The following is a 13,537-nucleotide window of genomic DNA, read 5'->3' as shown; positions in this document are numbered from 1 at the left end:
CTTTTTGATTAGGGAGGAGAGGACTAGGGGGTCCCCAACTCTTTCTGCCACACGCCTCAAACTCGGCGAAGTTCTGTTATTAACAAGACACAGAGGAAGCTCTGTCACTGGCACTGATGGCACACTGATGGCATCTTACAACCCTAAGTGGAGACAAATCTTTGTTATTTAAAGGTAACCTGAAACATAAACAGGTAAGAATACCCATCATGGTTGGTTTGCCATTTTCCTGTATTTTTAGGAGAATACAAAAAGTGGTAAAGAGGTTATTCTTCGGAACAGCAGCTCCTAAGTATTTTTCAGAACACATCTGAGAACGTTAAGCTTTCTGAATGACAGAAATTTAAGGAGCACAGAGGTGGCTGTTTGGACAGAGGTTCCCTGAGCGAAGAGCTCTGGAGTGAACATGAGGGAGGGGGCTCAGGTACGCTGGCACTGGCATTTTTAAAGGTCCGGCTGAAGCTCCTGGAATGGTGTTAATTCTCCCCATTGTTCCGGTGGCCAGATTTTCCAAATTTACCACCATCACCCAGACACGTCAGGAAGGGTTTTAGGTTTGGCATCTTCCCTTTGGCAGCAGGACTGAGCTCCTGACTCCTTTCTAGCCTCCCTCATGACCCCTCCCATTTTGTGCAGGTGTTTCCACACGCTCCACCCGATGCTTCCTGGTGAGCGATGGTGGGGCTTTCATTTACATCTGTTCCAGGGAAGGAAACAGTCCTTGATTTCAGAATGTGCTCAAATGGGTTGCTGCCTCACCGCTTCTTACCTTATTAAGTGAAAGTGCCCTTCTAACAGACTGAAATATTCTTCCAACTTACTACACCTTAGGACTCATAGACAGAAGAGTGATCTTTGATATGCTCATTACAAGTTCCAAGTCACTCGCTGGACTGTGTCCTTAACGTAGTGGTCATGACCTTGAATGTCAGTTTAAGTTCTCTGAGAGCCGGTTTCTCAGCATGTATACTGGGAGTCAAAATAGTATATCCCACAGAGAATTTTATTGGAAAAGGGTTGGGAAGAGACAAATGCTATGTAAATAGTGATAATTATCATTTTTCACTGAATCTCAAGAGACATGATGAACCCTGGACATGGTTTGGTTGCTGTCAATGTTAATACACCAATTTCTTTTCTCTGAAAAGCCACCTAAAAGGACAGACTATTCGGGCAGTTTTTAGGCTAAATTGTGCCAATCTCCTCAGCGCCCTGGGGCCTGCTCCTGCAGTGAGACCTGAGGGCTCCAGTTCCTCAATAAGAAAAAGCACGCACGAGTCACTAAGAATATAGGTAAGGTTTTATGTTATATTTATTTATTTTCCAGCTTGTACAAACTGGATGTAAAAGCATAAACATAGTACATTTCTACCATTTTCAACAAAAATATAACCAATATGTACAATTATTGTATTAAAAATACAAAAGGGATACAGACTCCACCAATGTCTTTCTAAAAGACATACAGGGACAAGTAGTATCAAAAGTACGAGGAGATGACCAGTTAACTGTACAGTCTGCACTTGACATCACGGAGCGAACTGAGCTTACAGTCCTAGGTTCTACGATTACTGGATGCTTAGGTAACGTTTGTGCAACTTATGGAAGAGCCAGGTTTCTGTCTTTCTATCTGCACATGAGGTCCACAGCCTACGTAAGGAAAGAGGCCAGCGATGCCTATTACACGTGAGATTACAAATGCGTAACTGACGACGTGGCAGGTGAGCAGGTCGACGAATGCCATGATACAGAAGAGAATTATTAAATAAAGCACTGACGAGTGTTGGATACAGTGAAAAAACACTGCAATTCGACTTTTACAATCGGAAGCTATTTACGTTTATCTACTGATCAATATGATCAGCTGAATTTAATGGGGAAAAAAAATCCAAGACCAGCAGTTCCTCACATTTGAGTACTACTCGGATTGGCAGCCTTCACTTTTCCGGAGTCTGTGCAAAAACAACAAAAGATAGAGAGGAGGGGTGACTTCGGTCGTTGGCGTGGGGTGAATAGCAGCTGTGAGCGGGCGGCTGCCACTGAGGCCTTCGCTGTCTCAGCGTCCAGAAAGCCACTCACAGGTTAGTCTTTGGTGACTAACCCACCTCGCGAAGGCTGGCGTCTCTTACCAAGCGTTTGAGCTTCTGATCTTTCTCTTGTTAAAGGTGTCCATTCCGAACCAGGAGGCCGTCCCCTAAGAGCAGCGTTGACAGCTGGCGTCCGCACGGCATCCCAGCCGCTTTCACTGCCATGCTCTCCAGTTATCAACGTTTCTCTTTAGAAACAAACAAAAGAGTCCCTAAAACTAAATCAACAGAAAGCAAAGGAACATAATTTAAAAGACGTGGGGTCGGCCGTCCCTCTAGATGGCACAGGATGCGCCCTCAAGTGACACCGCCCCGCGCTCCGTAAGGCTCAGACACGGGACAACGGAGTCCCAGCTCCCTCCCCGGGCCATGTGCAAACAGTGTGCCGGCAGGTGGGCCCCGGCCGCTGGGGAAGGGGTGGACCGGACCCCGGGATCTAAGGGACTGGCTAACACCTCCTGCTTCAAGGACAGGGCACTTGCCGGGCACAGCCACCGGGACCCAGGAAGATGGGCTGTAGGCCGGGTCTTCCTTGCTCTGGGGGTTGGGGTGGGGACCACACCCTGCCAGGCATATTTGGTTTTTCAGTCACCGGCCTGGACTGGCAACCCTACTTAAAGGTTCAAAATAATACTGCAATCAGATGGATATAACATTTACTCTCTGAACATAATCTTTAAACTCATTAAAAAAAAAAAAAGAGGACATTGTAAACAAGTGGACGAGCATGGTTCTCAAAGGATGTCACTGTGTCTCTGTCTTCCTTGGAGGGTTAAAGGCCCTCAGTGTCCGGTGGCTCGCCGTTCTCATGATGCCAATGCAACCACGTGCTAGGACTGGATTGAAATCTGAGAGGAAGACGCTCCGGGTCTTTCTGGCGCGGAGACGCTGTCGGAGTTGGGATGTCGGAGTCTGTGGGGCGCGGCAGGCGGGAGCTCGGAGACCGCGGCGCTGTGCATTCAAGCAACAAAGTCGGAAAAGTGCCAGGGCGGTTTCTTCACAGTATTTCACATGCAAAGGGGACAGTACGAGGGGGGAAGAAGCCCCATGCTGCTTTTAAGGCAGGGAAGGAGGCAAACTGGTCCACCGTCCTCGGAGTGTGAGTCCCACGGCCGCGACGCCGGGGCGTCTTCCTGCCCTCCCCTTCGGGCGGCGGCTCCGGGCCCGGAGACGACCGAGCCTCAAACAGCAGACACTTGCTCATCTTCTGCCAATGTAACCGCGGAAGGAAAAAGAAAAGAAAAGAAACTCAATGAGCGAGCACATCGGTTCTTGTGCTTAGAGAGAACACAACCCTGATGCACTATATAAAAATACTATTTTTTTTTTACTACAGGTCACTTAAAATCTTCTTTTTTCCTACATAATGATTAGTAACAATAAAAAAATACAGATGGAGCACATCTTCAAATATATATACCTTGTATATTTACTGATTGGAAATGTATTAATGATAAATTCCCTGAAAAAAAGTTATAAAACAGCCTGTTACTTTTTAATAATATATACTGCATACACATAAAAAAGTCTGGGAGTGGGGAAGGTATAGCTCCGAGGTAGAGCACGTGCTTAGCATGCACCAGGTCCTGGGTTCAACCCCCAGTACCTCCATTTAAAAAAAAAAAAAAAAGATTAAAAGGGGTAGGGAAAAAAAGTCTAGAAGGATATGTAACACAACGTTAACAGGGTTAGCCTGCAAGCGGCAGGATTCTACGTAATTTTCATTGTGTTTGCTTTTTTCTACAATGATTATTTGCATTATAAAACATGTTAAACCTAAAACAGGAAGTGGGGTCGGGGCAGCATGGCTCCCGCTGCTCCCAGCACGGCCATCTCGGCCAGAGGAGGCAAAAATGTTAGAGAGGAGCGGATTTCTTTATCGGCGCTTCGCTGGGAACTACTAAGCCTGCAACACGGCATTTCCACAGAGAGCCGAGAACGAGGGGTAAACCCAGCCATGCACACCCTCGGCTACAAGTGACCCCTCTGCGGCCTTGAGTTCTTTCCTGCGCCGCAGAGGACCAAGCAAAACGAAACCCCTCGGACAGAAGAGCGGGCCACGACTGCAACCCCGAACCTGGCCCCCGACCCCCGAGGGACCCCCAAGGGCGCAGAGGCCACGGGGAAAGGGCATGTACCGTCCTCCTCAGCGGAGAAGCCCGGGCCCGCATGCGGGCCGAGGCGCAGGTCCCCGTCGCCAGGCCGGTGCCACTGCGGCCGGGGGGCGGGCCGACCACCACCAGGGGGCGCGGGCGGCTGCGGGGCGGGGGCCGCGGGGTCCGGCGGCCGGGCCAGCATCCGGGAGCGCTGCAGGGCCACGGTGTAGTCCGGGGGCTTCCGGGCCGGGTGCGGCGGCGCCTCGGGGAAGTCGGTGATGGGGATGCCCACGTAGCCGGGTGGGGTGGGCGGGGGCTCCCGGTACCGGCCCTCCTTCCGCGCTGCAGTGAAGACAAGGCAGGGCGTTAGGACCGCATGGGAGGGCATGTCGCCCCGTTACCGGAATGAAGGAAATCAGCGCTACGACAGCACACAGTGGAACGGGTCGAGAGGTGCGGGCAGGGAGAGGACTTCACTGAACAACTGTTCACCGCGGTCATCTCCGTGGGGGGGGATAACCCAAAGGGGGAGACCTGGAGCTCTAAACCGGGGGCTGCAAGCGTCTACACCTGCCGAGTGGTAACCAGGCTGACACCCAACCCTGCAGTTCATCGGTTTATCGCAAAAAGAGATCAGAAGACAGCCAGTTCCACGCCTGGGACCCGTGACGGGTGCCCAGTGAAGGTTCCTTCCTCTCTTCCTGCCCCTCCAGGCGAGGCAGGCGGTCCCTCTTTGCTGGGCACTTTGTTCCTCCCACCAGAGGGGCCAGTCCATGGTACTTTCAGGTCTTGGGCTTCATTTGTGAAAACAATTTGGAAAAGTAGGACAAAACATGATGCAAATCTAAAAATTCTAAATTGTGTATATGTAAGGTACGTATTTTCCTTAAAATCCTTCCCATGGACAGATGACTGGATAAAGAAGGTGTGATGTATGTATACTACTCAGCCATAAAAAGTGAAACAATGCTATTTGCAGCAACATGGATGGACCCAGAGATGATCATACTAAGTGAAGAAAGTCAGACAGAGAAAAACAAATACCATATAATATCACTTATGTGGAATCTGAAATATGATACACATGAACTTATTTACAAAATAGAAGCAGACTCACTGACATAGAAAACAAACTTACAGTTACCAGAGGGTGAAGATGGCAGAGGGATAAATTAGTTTGGGACCAACAGATACAAACTATTATATATAGAATAAACAACAAGGATTTACTGTACAGCACAGGGAACTATATTCAGTATCTTATAATAACCTATAATGGAAAATAATCTGAAAAAAAATATATAACTGAATCACTTTACTGTACACCTGAAACTAGCACAATATTGTTAATCAACTATATGTCAATTAAAAGAAAAAGAAAAAGAAAGTGCTTTAAAAATCACGACCTAAGAATAGGTATTAACTGTTGTCTCCTTACTCATCTTGAAAGGATATTAAATTTGACAGCCACCCATGACGATTTGCATGATAAAATAACTGCAATCTCCCTACTAATAAAAGTGATGTCTGTAAAGGGTAGAGCCTGGAATTTCTCACTCTGTAGCCTACTGTGTAGCCCTGCTCTTCAATTAGATGCTGAACATGCCAGAGAGTTTATCCCGAGGAGATTAAGGAACCGTTAAGAGACTTCTCAAGAGAAACAGCATCAGCAAGGTGACAGTGTTCTGTGTACTGAAGAATTCTTATCCAGGCGCTGGTGCTCTGAGTGCTCTGTAGAGTTCCTTAAGTCCTCACACCAGCTGGATTGGTACAAATTATGAAGCCCATTTTACAGATGGGGAAACAGACACAGCTGAGTGCCCCACCCACTGTCACAAAGCGAGGAAGTGGCAAAGCAGGGGTTCAAGCCCCCACCTGCCTGACTTCCGAGCCCTGACTGCATTCTCTCTCAGGCCCCTCACCCTTGTTCGGTCGTGTGCAGGGAGAATTTGTTTAGCACAGAAACAATTCAGCTGCATAACAAACATCAATGGAAAAGTTTTAAATATGCAAGGTGTAAAGTTCTAAATACAACTCAAGAGAACAGAATAGAAAAATGAAACAGTTAAAACCACTCCAGTTAAACAAAAAATTCTTCCTCTAGAGAGGATGGCCATCCTTCCTGATAATCTTCAGCTGGGAAGATCAGTATTAGACCAGATAATACCAGTGATGACAACCTACTGACGTCAACAGCTAAAGTGCACTTAAAGTTAACTGTACTAGAAGCTGTTTACAGGCACTGGACCACAAGACCCGGGCTCTTAACCACTGTTCATTTCAAAGTCCTCCATGCAGGGCTGATCTGGAAGCCCTACCCAGCCATGGGTGGGACAAAATGAGGAGAAAAACCACAAACACTTAATAACTTCACTTGCAAAACCAGTTAGAGGAAAGCCACCACCCAGATGGGACCGTGCTCTGCAATCAGCTTACCAATGAGCCCTTTGGCAGCGCCAGGCGTCACGGCTACGTGGGCCACCCCGGCGGCGGGCTTGGTGTCCTCCGTGGTCACGGCTGGCATGCTGCTGCTGCTGTCGGCGTCCATGGAGACGTCCTTCCCACCCCTTCGCTTTATTGTGCCTGTGTCCCCTTCCGAGTCTTCTCCCCAGTACCCCGTGGAAGACGCCCAGCTTGCCCGGGACTGGGCTTGGTCCAGACTCTCTCTGCTTTGATTCTGCCTGCTGTACTTTGTGCTGTGATCAGAAAACATGATTTGGTCCATATGGCTGCTCGTGCCCCAGAGACCTGCAGCATCCCCGGAATAGTCAAAGTGAGGGTGTCCAAACGGGAGTGTCTCCCAGCTCCTCTGGTGCTGGATGGTCTGGATGTTGTCGTGGGAGCCACTTGAGCACGACGTCCAGCTCCCTCGGCCGCTGTCGGCTGCATCCAGTGACGCCCGGTCCCCCTGGTCCTGGGAGAGCTCCTCGGTGCTGGGAGAAGAGATCACTGTGGCCGCGGCATACAAGCTCCGGCCCTCTGACAGCGGGGCATAGGACCTAGGGGGTCGGAAGACACAGAAAAGGAAAAAAAAAAAAAAAACAAAACCAAGGGGAGAGAAGAGAAAGAGGGAAAAAAGCAAGACTGTTAACGAATAAATCTATAAAACCAAAACACTTTTTCCCAGAAAGGCAGCCTGCTTTCATCCCGGGAGGAGGATGGAAGATTCCCCATGGTACTAAGTCATCCGGAAACTGAACATGAGAACTGGGGTGGGGGTGCATCTCTCAGCCCGTGTAAACAGACACACACAGCTGGAGGGAAGGGTGGGTTTTCCGAGCTGGGGGAGCACCAGGAGGTCAGGAAGACAAGCCCTACCCCAGGCTGAACTGGTCCGGTTCCACCACTGGCCGCCGCTCCGCCCGGCCCACGCCCAGGCCGCTCTCCACAATGCTGACCGAGTGCCTCTGCCGCCTCTCCTCCTGCAGTGAGGCGGGCACCGAGTCAAAGGAGGAGTTGCTGACAATGCTGGATCGCGATGAGATTTCGCTGTGCCCGGAATCCGAGAAGTTGTCCACAGTGCCGCTGGGAGCCAGGGTGTAGCCTGTGTGGAGACACAGAGAGGTCAGCGGCCTCTGCAGGTTACAGCGGGCAACTGACATGTACCCAACAAAATACACTGATACACAGGCCAGAGGCACCACCACTGAGGTGGGGAAAAACCATTTGCTGGGGGAGATCAGGTGACTGAGATCAAGGCAAATTTTTATTCAAGTGAAATTTAGCATCTTTAATGAGAGTTTAGAGAGGAGACAAGAAAACACTGTTATACAAGACCAGAATTTGATGCTGAAATCAGGGCACCACTCAACTCTGCTTAGCTCTCTTAAATATAAATTTTACTCCATTAGTCTCTACAAAAGAAACTAGGAAGAATGACTACGATGATGTTTAAAAGTATGTTTTTTTTTCCCCCTCAAACTGCAAAGTCGGTCATTTTGTTTTCACTGAAGTTTTCATTCTGAGAACTTAATGGCATAGAGTAACTCAGCTGGAAAGATCCACATTATCATTTTAAGCTGACATATGTTAATAAGAAGTAAGACCTGAAGAAAACGTCTTTGGATTTTTGCCATTTGATTCTTCAACACTAATAACATATTGGATAAATCACCTAAAAGCCAATTGTTTTGAAGGATACCATGTACAAAATCTCCATTTCTTCCTGGCCCGTCACTATGCCTAAACAGAGGTCCATTTCCTGGCCGGCAGGACCCTTCACTCTCCTTGGTTGCTAAAAATAATTCTGAAAGTCCCAAAGGAAGAGAAGCCTGTCTTGACATTTTTAAGGAAAAAAATCCAAATCTTCTTAGCACTCTTTTTTTTCCACATTACTAATAATCTCATGTTACTTAAAATACTGATTTTATAGGATTATATGTACACAATGCAAATTTTTCCACACCATCTACCTAATTAAAAAGAATGCAATCTAGAGCACCTACATGTTGCTAATTTACTCTCTAAATAGTACTTCCCCATCCTTTCAGTTATTAATTTCTGATTTATTTTTTAAAGATGGCACAGGTCTCGATAAGAATGAGTTTATCTATGAAACATCTTGATACAAACCACAGCACCAATTCTGACAGACAAGATTTAAAGCCTTCCCTGAACAGTCTGCTCAAACGCACATCTCCGCAACAACACTCGGGGGACCACTCGACAGTGGGCGGAGTCTCCTGTTTTCCTCCGCTAACGAAGGGTGGGTGTGGCTCTGTGAGCCCCGCGACCCTGCGCAGTGATCCCTGTTACTGTTCTCACGTCCAGGAGAAGAGGAGGAGCTGGTGAAGTCCGACTGCCCGGGGCCAAAAGTTCTCGGCTGACTGCCACTACCACCCACCAACAGGATGGGAGAAGGACTCAGGCACACCCACTGAACCCGGAGGGAGGCCGATACCCCGCGGAACGTGCAGAGCTCTGAAACAGCGGAGAAGTCCGGCAGAAGAGGTATCCGCTGGGTCAGTGAACTCTGACACCGTGTTAATCATCTCTCTGGCCTTCCTCCGGGGAAAACTCTCCTGGCCTTTTATTCCTCTTGGCTTACACCTGCTCGATTAAAGGGCGGGACAGAAAGGGACCCTCAGGGCGATAGAGCAGAACGTTATCTAATGTTGTAAAGGAAGACAGTGGTACCCTGAGAACGGCAGTATGAGTGCCTAAAATTTAATCTCCTTAAAAATAAAACAAGAGAGCAACAAAAACAGATAATCAAGACCCGTGTTAACACGATGAAAAAAATTAAAATGTTAGTTTTTTTTAATGTTTTTAAAGCCCTCTGCTCTGTAATTAATGCTATGTGATCATACTTAAGTTAAAACAACTGTTAGTGTAGAAAAACTATTTATATATTTATAATCAATAAAACACTTAAATGAATTTTTTAAAAGGCCTTAGTTATATAAGCTTAACGGTATTTATTTATAAATATAGTATTTAAAATAATCAACATTCTCGCAAATTTATAAACTTGGAAGAATTTCAAGTTCAGGCGAAAGGGGAGAAAAACCCACGGGGTGTTACACATCAGATCACTGTAAATGACTCTCCTGTCAGACAGATGTAATCTACCACTCTGGAATCGCTCACAGCTGAAATAAAAGAGGTCAGGTGGTAACCCAGCCTACCTTTCCTCGGAGAACTCTGTGGAGAAGTGGGGGGAGAGGACAGCTGGGAAGACGCGTTTGAGATTGTGTCTTCTGCTGGTTTCCTGTGGCGTTCCAGACTCCCTTCTTCGGACAAAGAAAGGATTTTCTTTAAAGCTTGTGGAGAGTTGATGCCTAGAAGAGAGAGAAATAACTTCAATACGCATTTCCAAGACTGAAAAGAAGTAACGTTAATGTCTAAAAACTCTGGTGTTAAGATTAACACTGCATTCAGTGTCAGCCTATTTACAATCTCAGTGCTATCTGCACGCTGCGAACGGCGAGCTTACATAAGGCGCCGGGGACACACAGTGTGGCTTCTGACTGGTGCCTGCCCCAGGACTAGCACTAGACTGCTTCTGATCTTTTACTTCAGATTCTCAATCTTGATCACCGCTTTATTCAAAGCCATGTTAGACAACAGTGAAGAAAAAACAGAGACAATGAGGGGGGAGGGTGTAGCTCAGTGGCAGAACATGTGCTTAACATGAGGTCCTAGATTCAACCCCCAGTACCTCCATTAAAAAAAAAATTGTAAATAAATAAATAAACCTAATTACCTGACCCACCCAAAAAATACTTCAAAAAAAAAAAAGACAGACAATTTGGAAATACTTTGAGAATGAAAGTGATGCAGCTAAGAGTATTTATTAGAACTCAAGTTTGAGTTGGAGATGGGTATCTTTGTGTTGTTGGAAATATTAGCTCTCAGAAAGTGTGAATGATGAAAGAAAAGTGAAGAGCCAAAAGGAAGTAGCCAGAAAGACTAAAAGTGGGCTAAGGGAGTCCCTGCAGCTAACATGTGATCAGACAGCCAGACAGGAGGAGGCCAGGAGACAAGAACGAGCCAAGCTCGGAGTGGGTTCAGGAGGGAGCCATCCAGCACCAGGGGGTGGATCCAGGAGGTCGGGGGCAGAAGAAAAAGGATTATTTGTGCCAATGAAGGTGATTTTTTTCCCCCTTAAAAAAAAGTACTTTTAGAAATGAGGGAGTCACACACTGAGATATTTTACAAAGCCTCCAGTATTAATGGGCACTCTCAATTGCCTTATTTTGAACAACAAAGAGACATCAGGGAAGGTGGTACAGCTTGAAACCACCTCAATCAATGTTAGTTTTAATGTCCTTGGACTGAACAGGGTCCATGAAAAAGGAAGCAATGAAACTGAACAAAGATTTAATCCTTTATTTCATCTCCTGTAAGTGTGTGATGCTACTTTAATACAATCTTTTAAAAATTGCTTTGAAAGCGATCTTTTAATTACACGGACAGATACTAACATATACAGGATACGTGAAAACACCAGTTACACCAAAGCTACAGGAATGAACGGTGCTAATGTGGCATCCTACATAGACTGAAAAAGTGCTGCCTTCAAACAGCACGGACGGCCGTGAAGATGCTGTGATGCAGAAAACCGTTCCGGTTCATAAGAGTTCCAGTGATGACCAAGACACATATAAAAAGTGCAGAAAGTATCAGAACAAAATGTATTTCATGAATGGGGGCGGGTGCAGCATCTCTAACATAATATTTTATATTACATGACTTTATATACTTAACTATCATAAGAAGACTGGACTATTTCATCTACACTCCTAAAGTTCATAAATTCAAAAAGGCCAAAAAACATGTGACAGATTCTCTCTGGGAAAGCAGGGGACCACCTCCTCTACAGTTGGGCGCACCTACAGTTGGGCCAACAGGCTGTGTTTTGTGAAGAGGGAGGCGGGTGAACTTCCGTATCAGTTTGACGTAAAAGAGGCCACAGAAGTCAGACAGCAGGGGACTTGGGACTAGGAGGAAATTAACAAGGCAGTGGACAAGAAATGTGGTTCCATTCATTTGTGATGTGGGGGCAGCACAGACACTTGGAAGAGGAAGTGTTAAGTAAAGGGAAAATGTCTCGCTCCTCCCCAGACTCAACAAATGGGACATTTGTCCATCAGGAGGAACAGCCGGAGATGGAGCCTGTGAAGGACCCACCCGTCCTCAGCCCAACTCGTGAGGACGGGTGCCCCTGGGCGGGGGTTGTCTCAGTTACCAACACCCTGTTTTGTCTAAGTAAACTCTTCACTGCAAGCTGTTTTTTTTTTTTTAATGTCCTTCCTTTTACCAACTTTGTTTCCTTTTACATATATACAGAGAAAAAAAACCAGAACATTTTATGAAAAATAATTTCGTACCATTTACATAAAGGGACTAAACTAGTAGATATACCACTTTTTTGTTTTTTGTGGTTTTCCCTTGGAGTGGGGGAGGTCATTTGGTTTATTTATTTATTTTATGCTTACTTTTCATGGAGGTATTGGGGGTGGAACCCAGGATCTCGTGCATGCTAAGCACACGCTCGACCACTGAGCTCCACCCTCCCCACCAGACATCACTTTTAGTAGGAAAGATGAAGCACGACTTGGCTCCTTAACATTCAGGAGTTGATGGTTATTTTCCTCCCAAGTTGCAGAATCAGTGATTTGACAAACGAGAATTCACCTCCAGACAAATCCTTTCACTTAAAAATATTTTGCCTATGTTCCAGCAACTTTGATCATAAGGCCAAGCTAGCTGAAATAAGGCACAGGGGCAACTTCTGTACTCGCCAAAAATGGAACGTGTGGAAGCACAGTCTCCCCAGTTCATGCCTGCGCCCGCACCGTTACGACAAGATTAGATGAACGGTCCTTTCCACTGGGCAAAGTCAAGCTTAACTCACTGAGCAGTAATGTCCCATTAAAGGGTAACGATTGGGGGGGGGGGACTAAGTTCCCGAGACAACATTACCCAGGACAGGAAAGGACAGGATGGGACAAGGTTCCTCATCCAAGAAGCCTGATGGTGAACAGCCCGAAGACAGCATGAACCTGGTCACCTACCGAAAGGTGGGAGATCCTTCACGGGAACTTTCTTTCGAGAAGGGTAAAGGGACACGGCGGGGACCTGCAGGCCTTGGCTGATCTTCTGCGGCGGCTGCGGTGGCGGGGGCTGGGGCTGGGGCTGCGCCTTCTGCTGCGACCCAGCCCTCGGAGCCACTGGGGAGGTCTCAGATTTGACGGGCTTTTTGTCACCAGGATTCTTAGGCACTGATCACAATTGGGTGTGAAAACAGAAAAAGAGATTTAAGGAGTTAGTGGCTACACATGAGGTCATTTTAGGAATGCATAAACATCTTCTGCGGTGCAAATACTAAAATATGTACATTTTTCCTGCTGCCTACCTAAAGGGCAGAAATGGGGGCGAGGGAAAACCCCTGTTACCCAAAAAAGGCATGACAAGACACAGATTCACTTCGTAGAACTCACCCTCTCAAAAGATGTTTGTACTATTAAGTACTGCGTTAAAAATACAAAATAGAAAAACATGGATAGTTCAACATATTATATGTATGTCTGCAAAAAAGCAAATATATGGTATTGTAACAGGAAAATTGTTACGCGTTGTTTTTCTAAAATGGCACCCAAAATTCCTCGACCAAAATCCCTTATATATATTATGAGCTTAGGTTTAGTTTAATAAGTGACATTGGCTGCGATCTTTTTTCTCTCAAATTCTCTCTCCTATGAGGTAGAATAAACCACGTTGCCAACAGCAGCCAGTACTGCTTGGGTTTTATACCGAGTGTCTAATTCCAGGGCAGAGAGAAGGCAGAACAATTTAACAGGGCAATTAAACGCTGTGTTTTAAGTGTATTAATATTCCCAACCACCCCAT

The 13,537-nt window shown here is 46.5% G+C and overlaps 1 protein-coding gene across 5 annotated transcripts in view; it reads right to left on the bottom strand.

The window, feature by feature from the left end:
* Positions 1 to 1,294: 1,294 nt before the first annotated feature.
* RAPGEF2 (Rap guanine nucleotide exchange factor 2) overlaps positions 1,295 to 13,537 on the bottom strand; it is a 220,218-nt gene continuing 207,975 nt past the window's right edge. For all 5 annotated transcript variants that reach the window (XM_072974960.1, XM_072974973.1, XM_072974970.1 and 2 more), the window contains 6 exons: positions 12,703 to 12,909; positions 9,811 to 9,963; positions 7,502 to 7,727; positions 6,620 to 7,182; positions 4,226 to 4,525; positions 1,295 to 3,294 (listed from right to left, as the gene is read on the bottom strand). In XM_072974960.1, coding sequence (XP_072831061.1) covers positions 3,269 to 3,294; positions 4,226 to 4,525; positions 6,620 to 7,182; positions 7,502 to 7,727; positions 9,811 to 9,963; positions 12,703 to 12,909 — 1,475 coding nt within the window. In that variant the 3' untranslated portion in view covers positions 1,295 to 3,268. The remainder of the gene's footprint in view (positions 3,295 to 4,225; positions 4,526 to 6,619; positions 7,183 to 7,501; positions 7,728 to 9,810; positions 9,964 to 12,702; positions 12,910 to 13,537) is intronic.

This window comes from Vicugna pacos, chromosome 2 (assembly GCF_048564905.1).
Source record: "Vicugna pacos chromosome 2, VicPac4, whole genome shotgun sequence".
NCBI classification, from domain to species: domain Eukaryota; kingdom Metazoa; phylum Chordata; class Mammalia; order Artiodactyla; family Camelidae; genus Vicugna; species Vicugna pacos.
The sequence above is the reverse complement of the archived record's forward strand: the minus strand, read 5'-3'. Positions and strand labels throughout refer to the sequence as shown.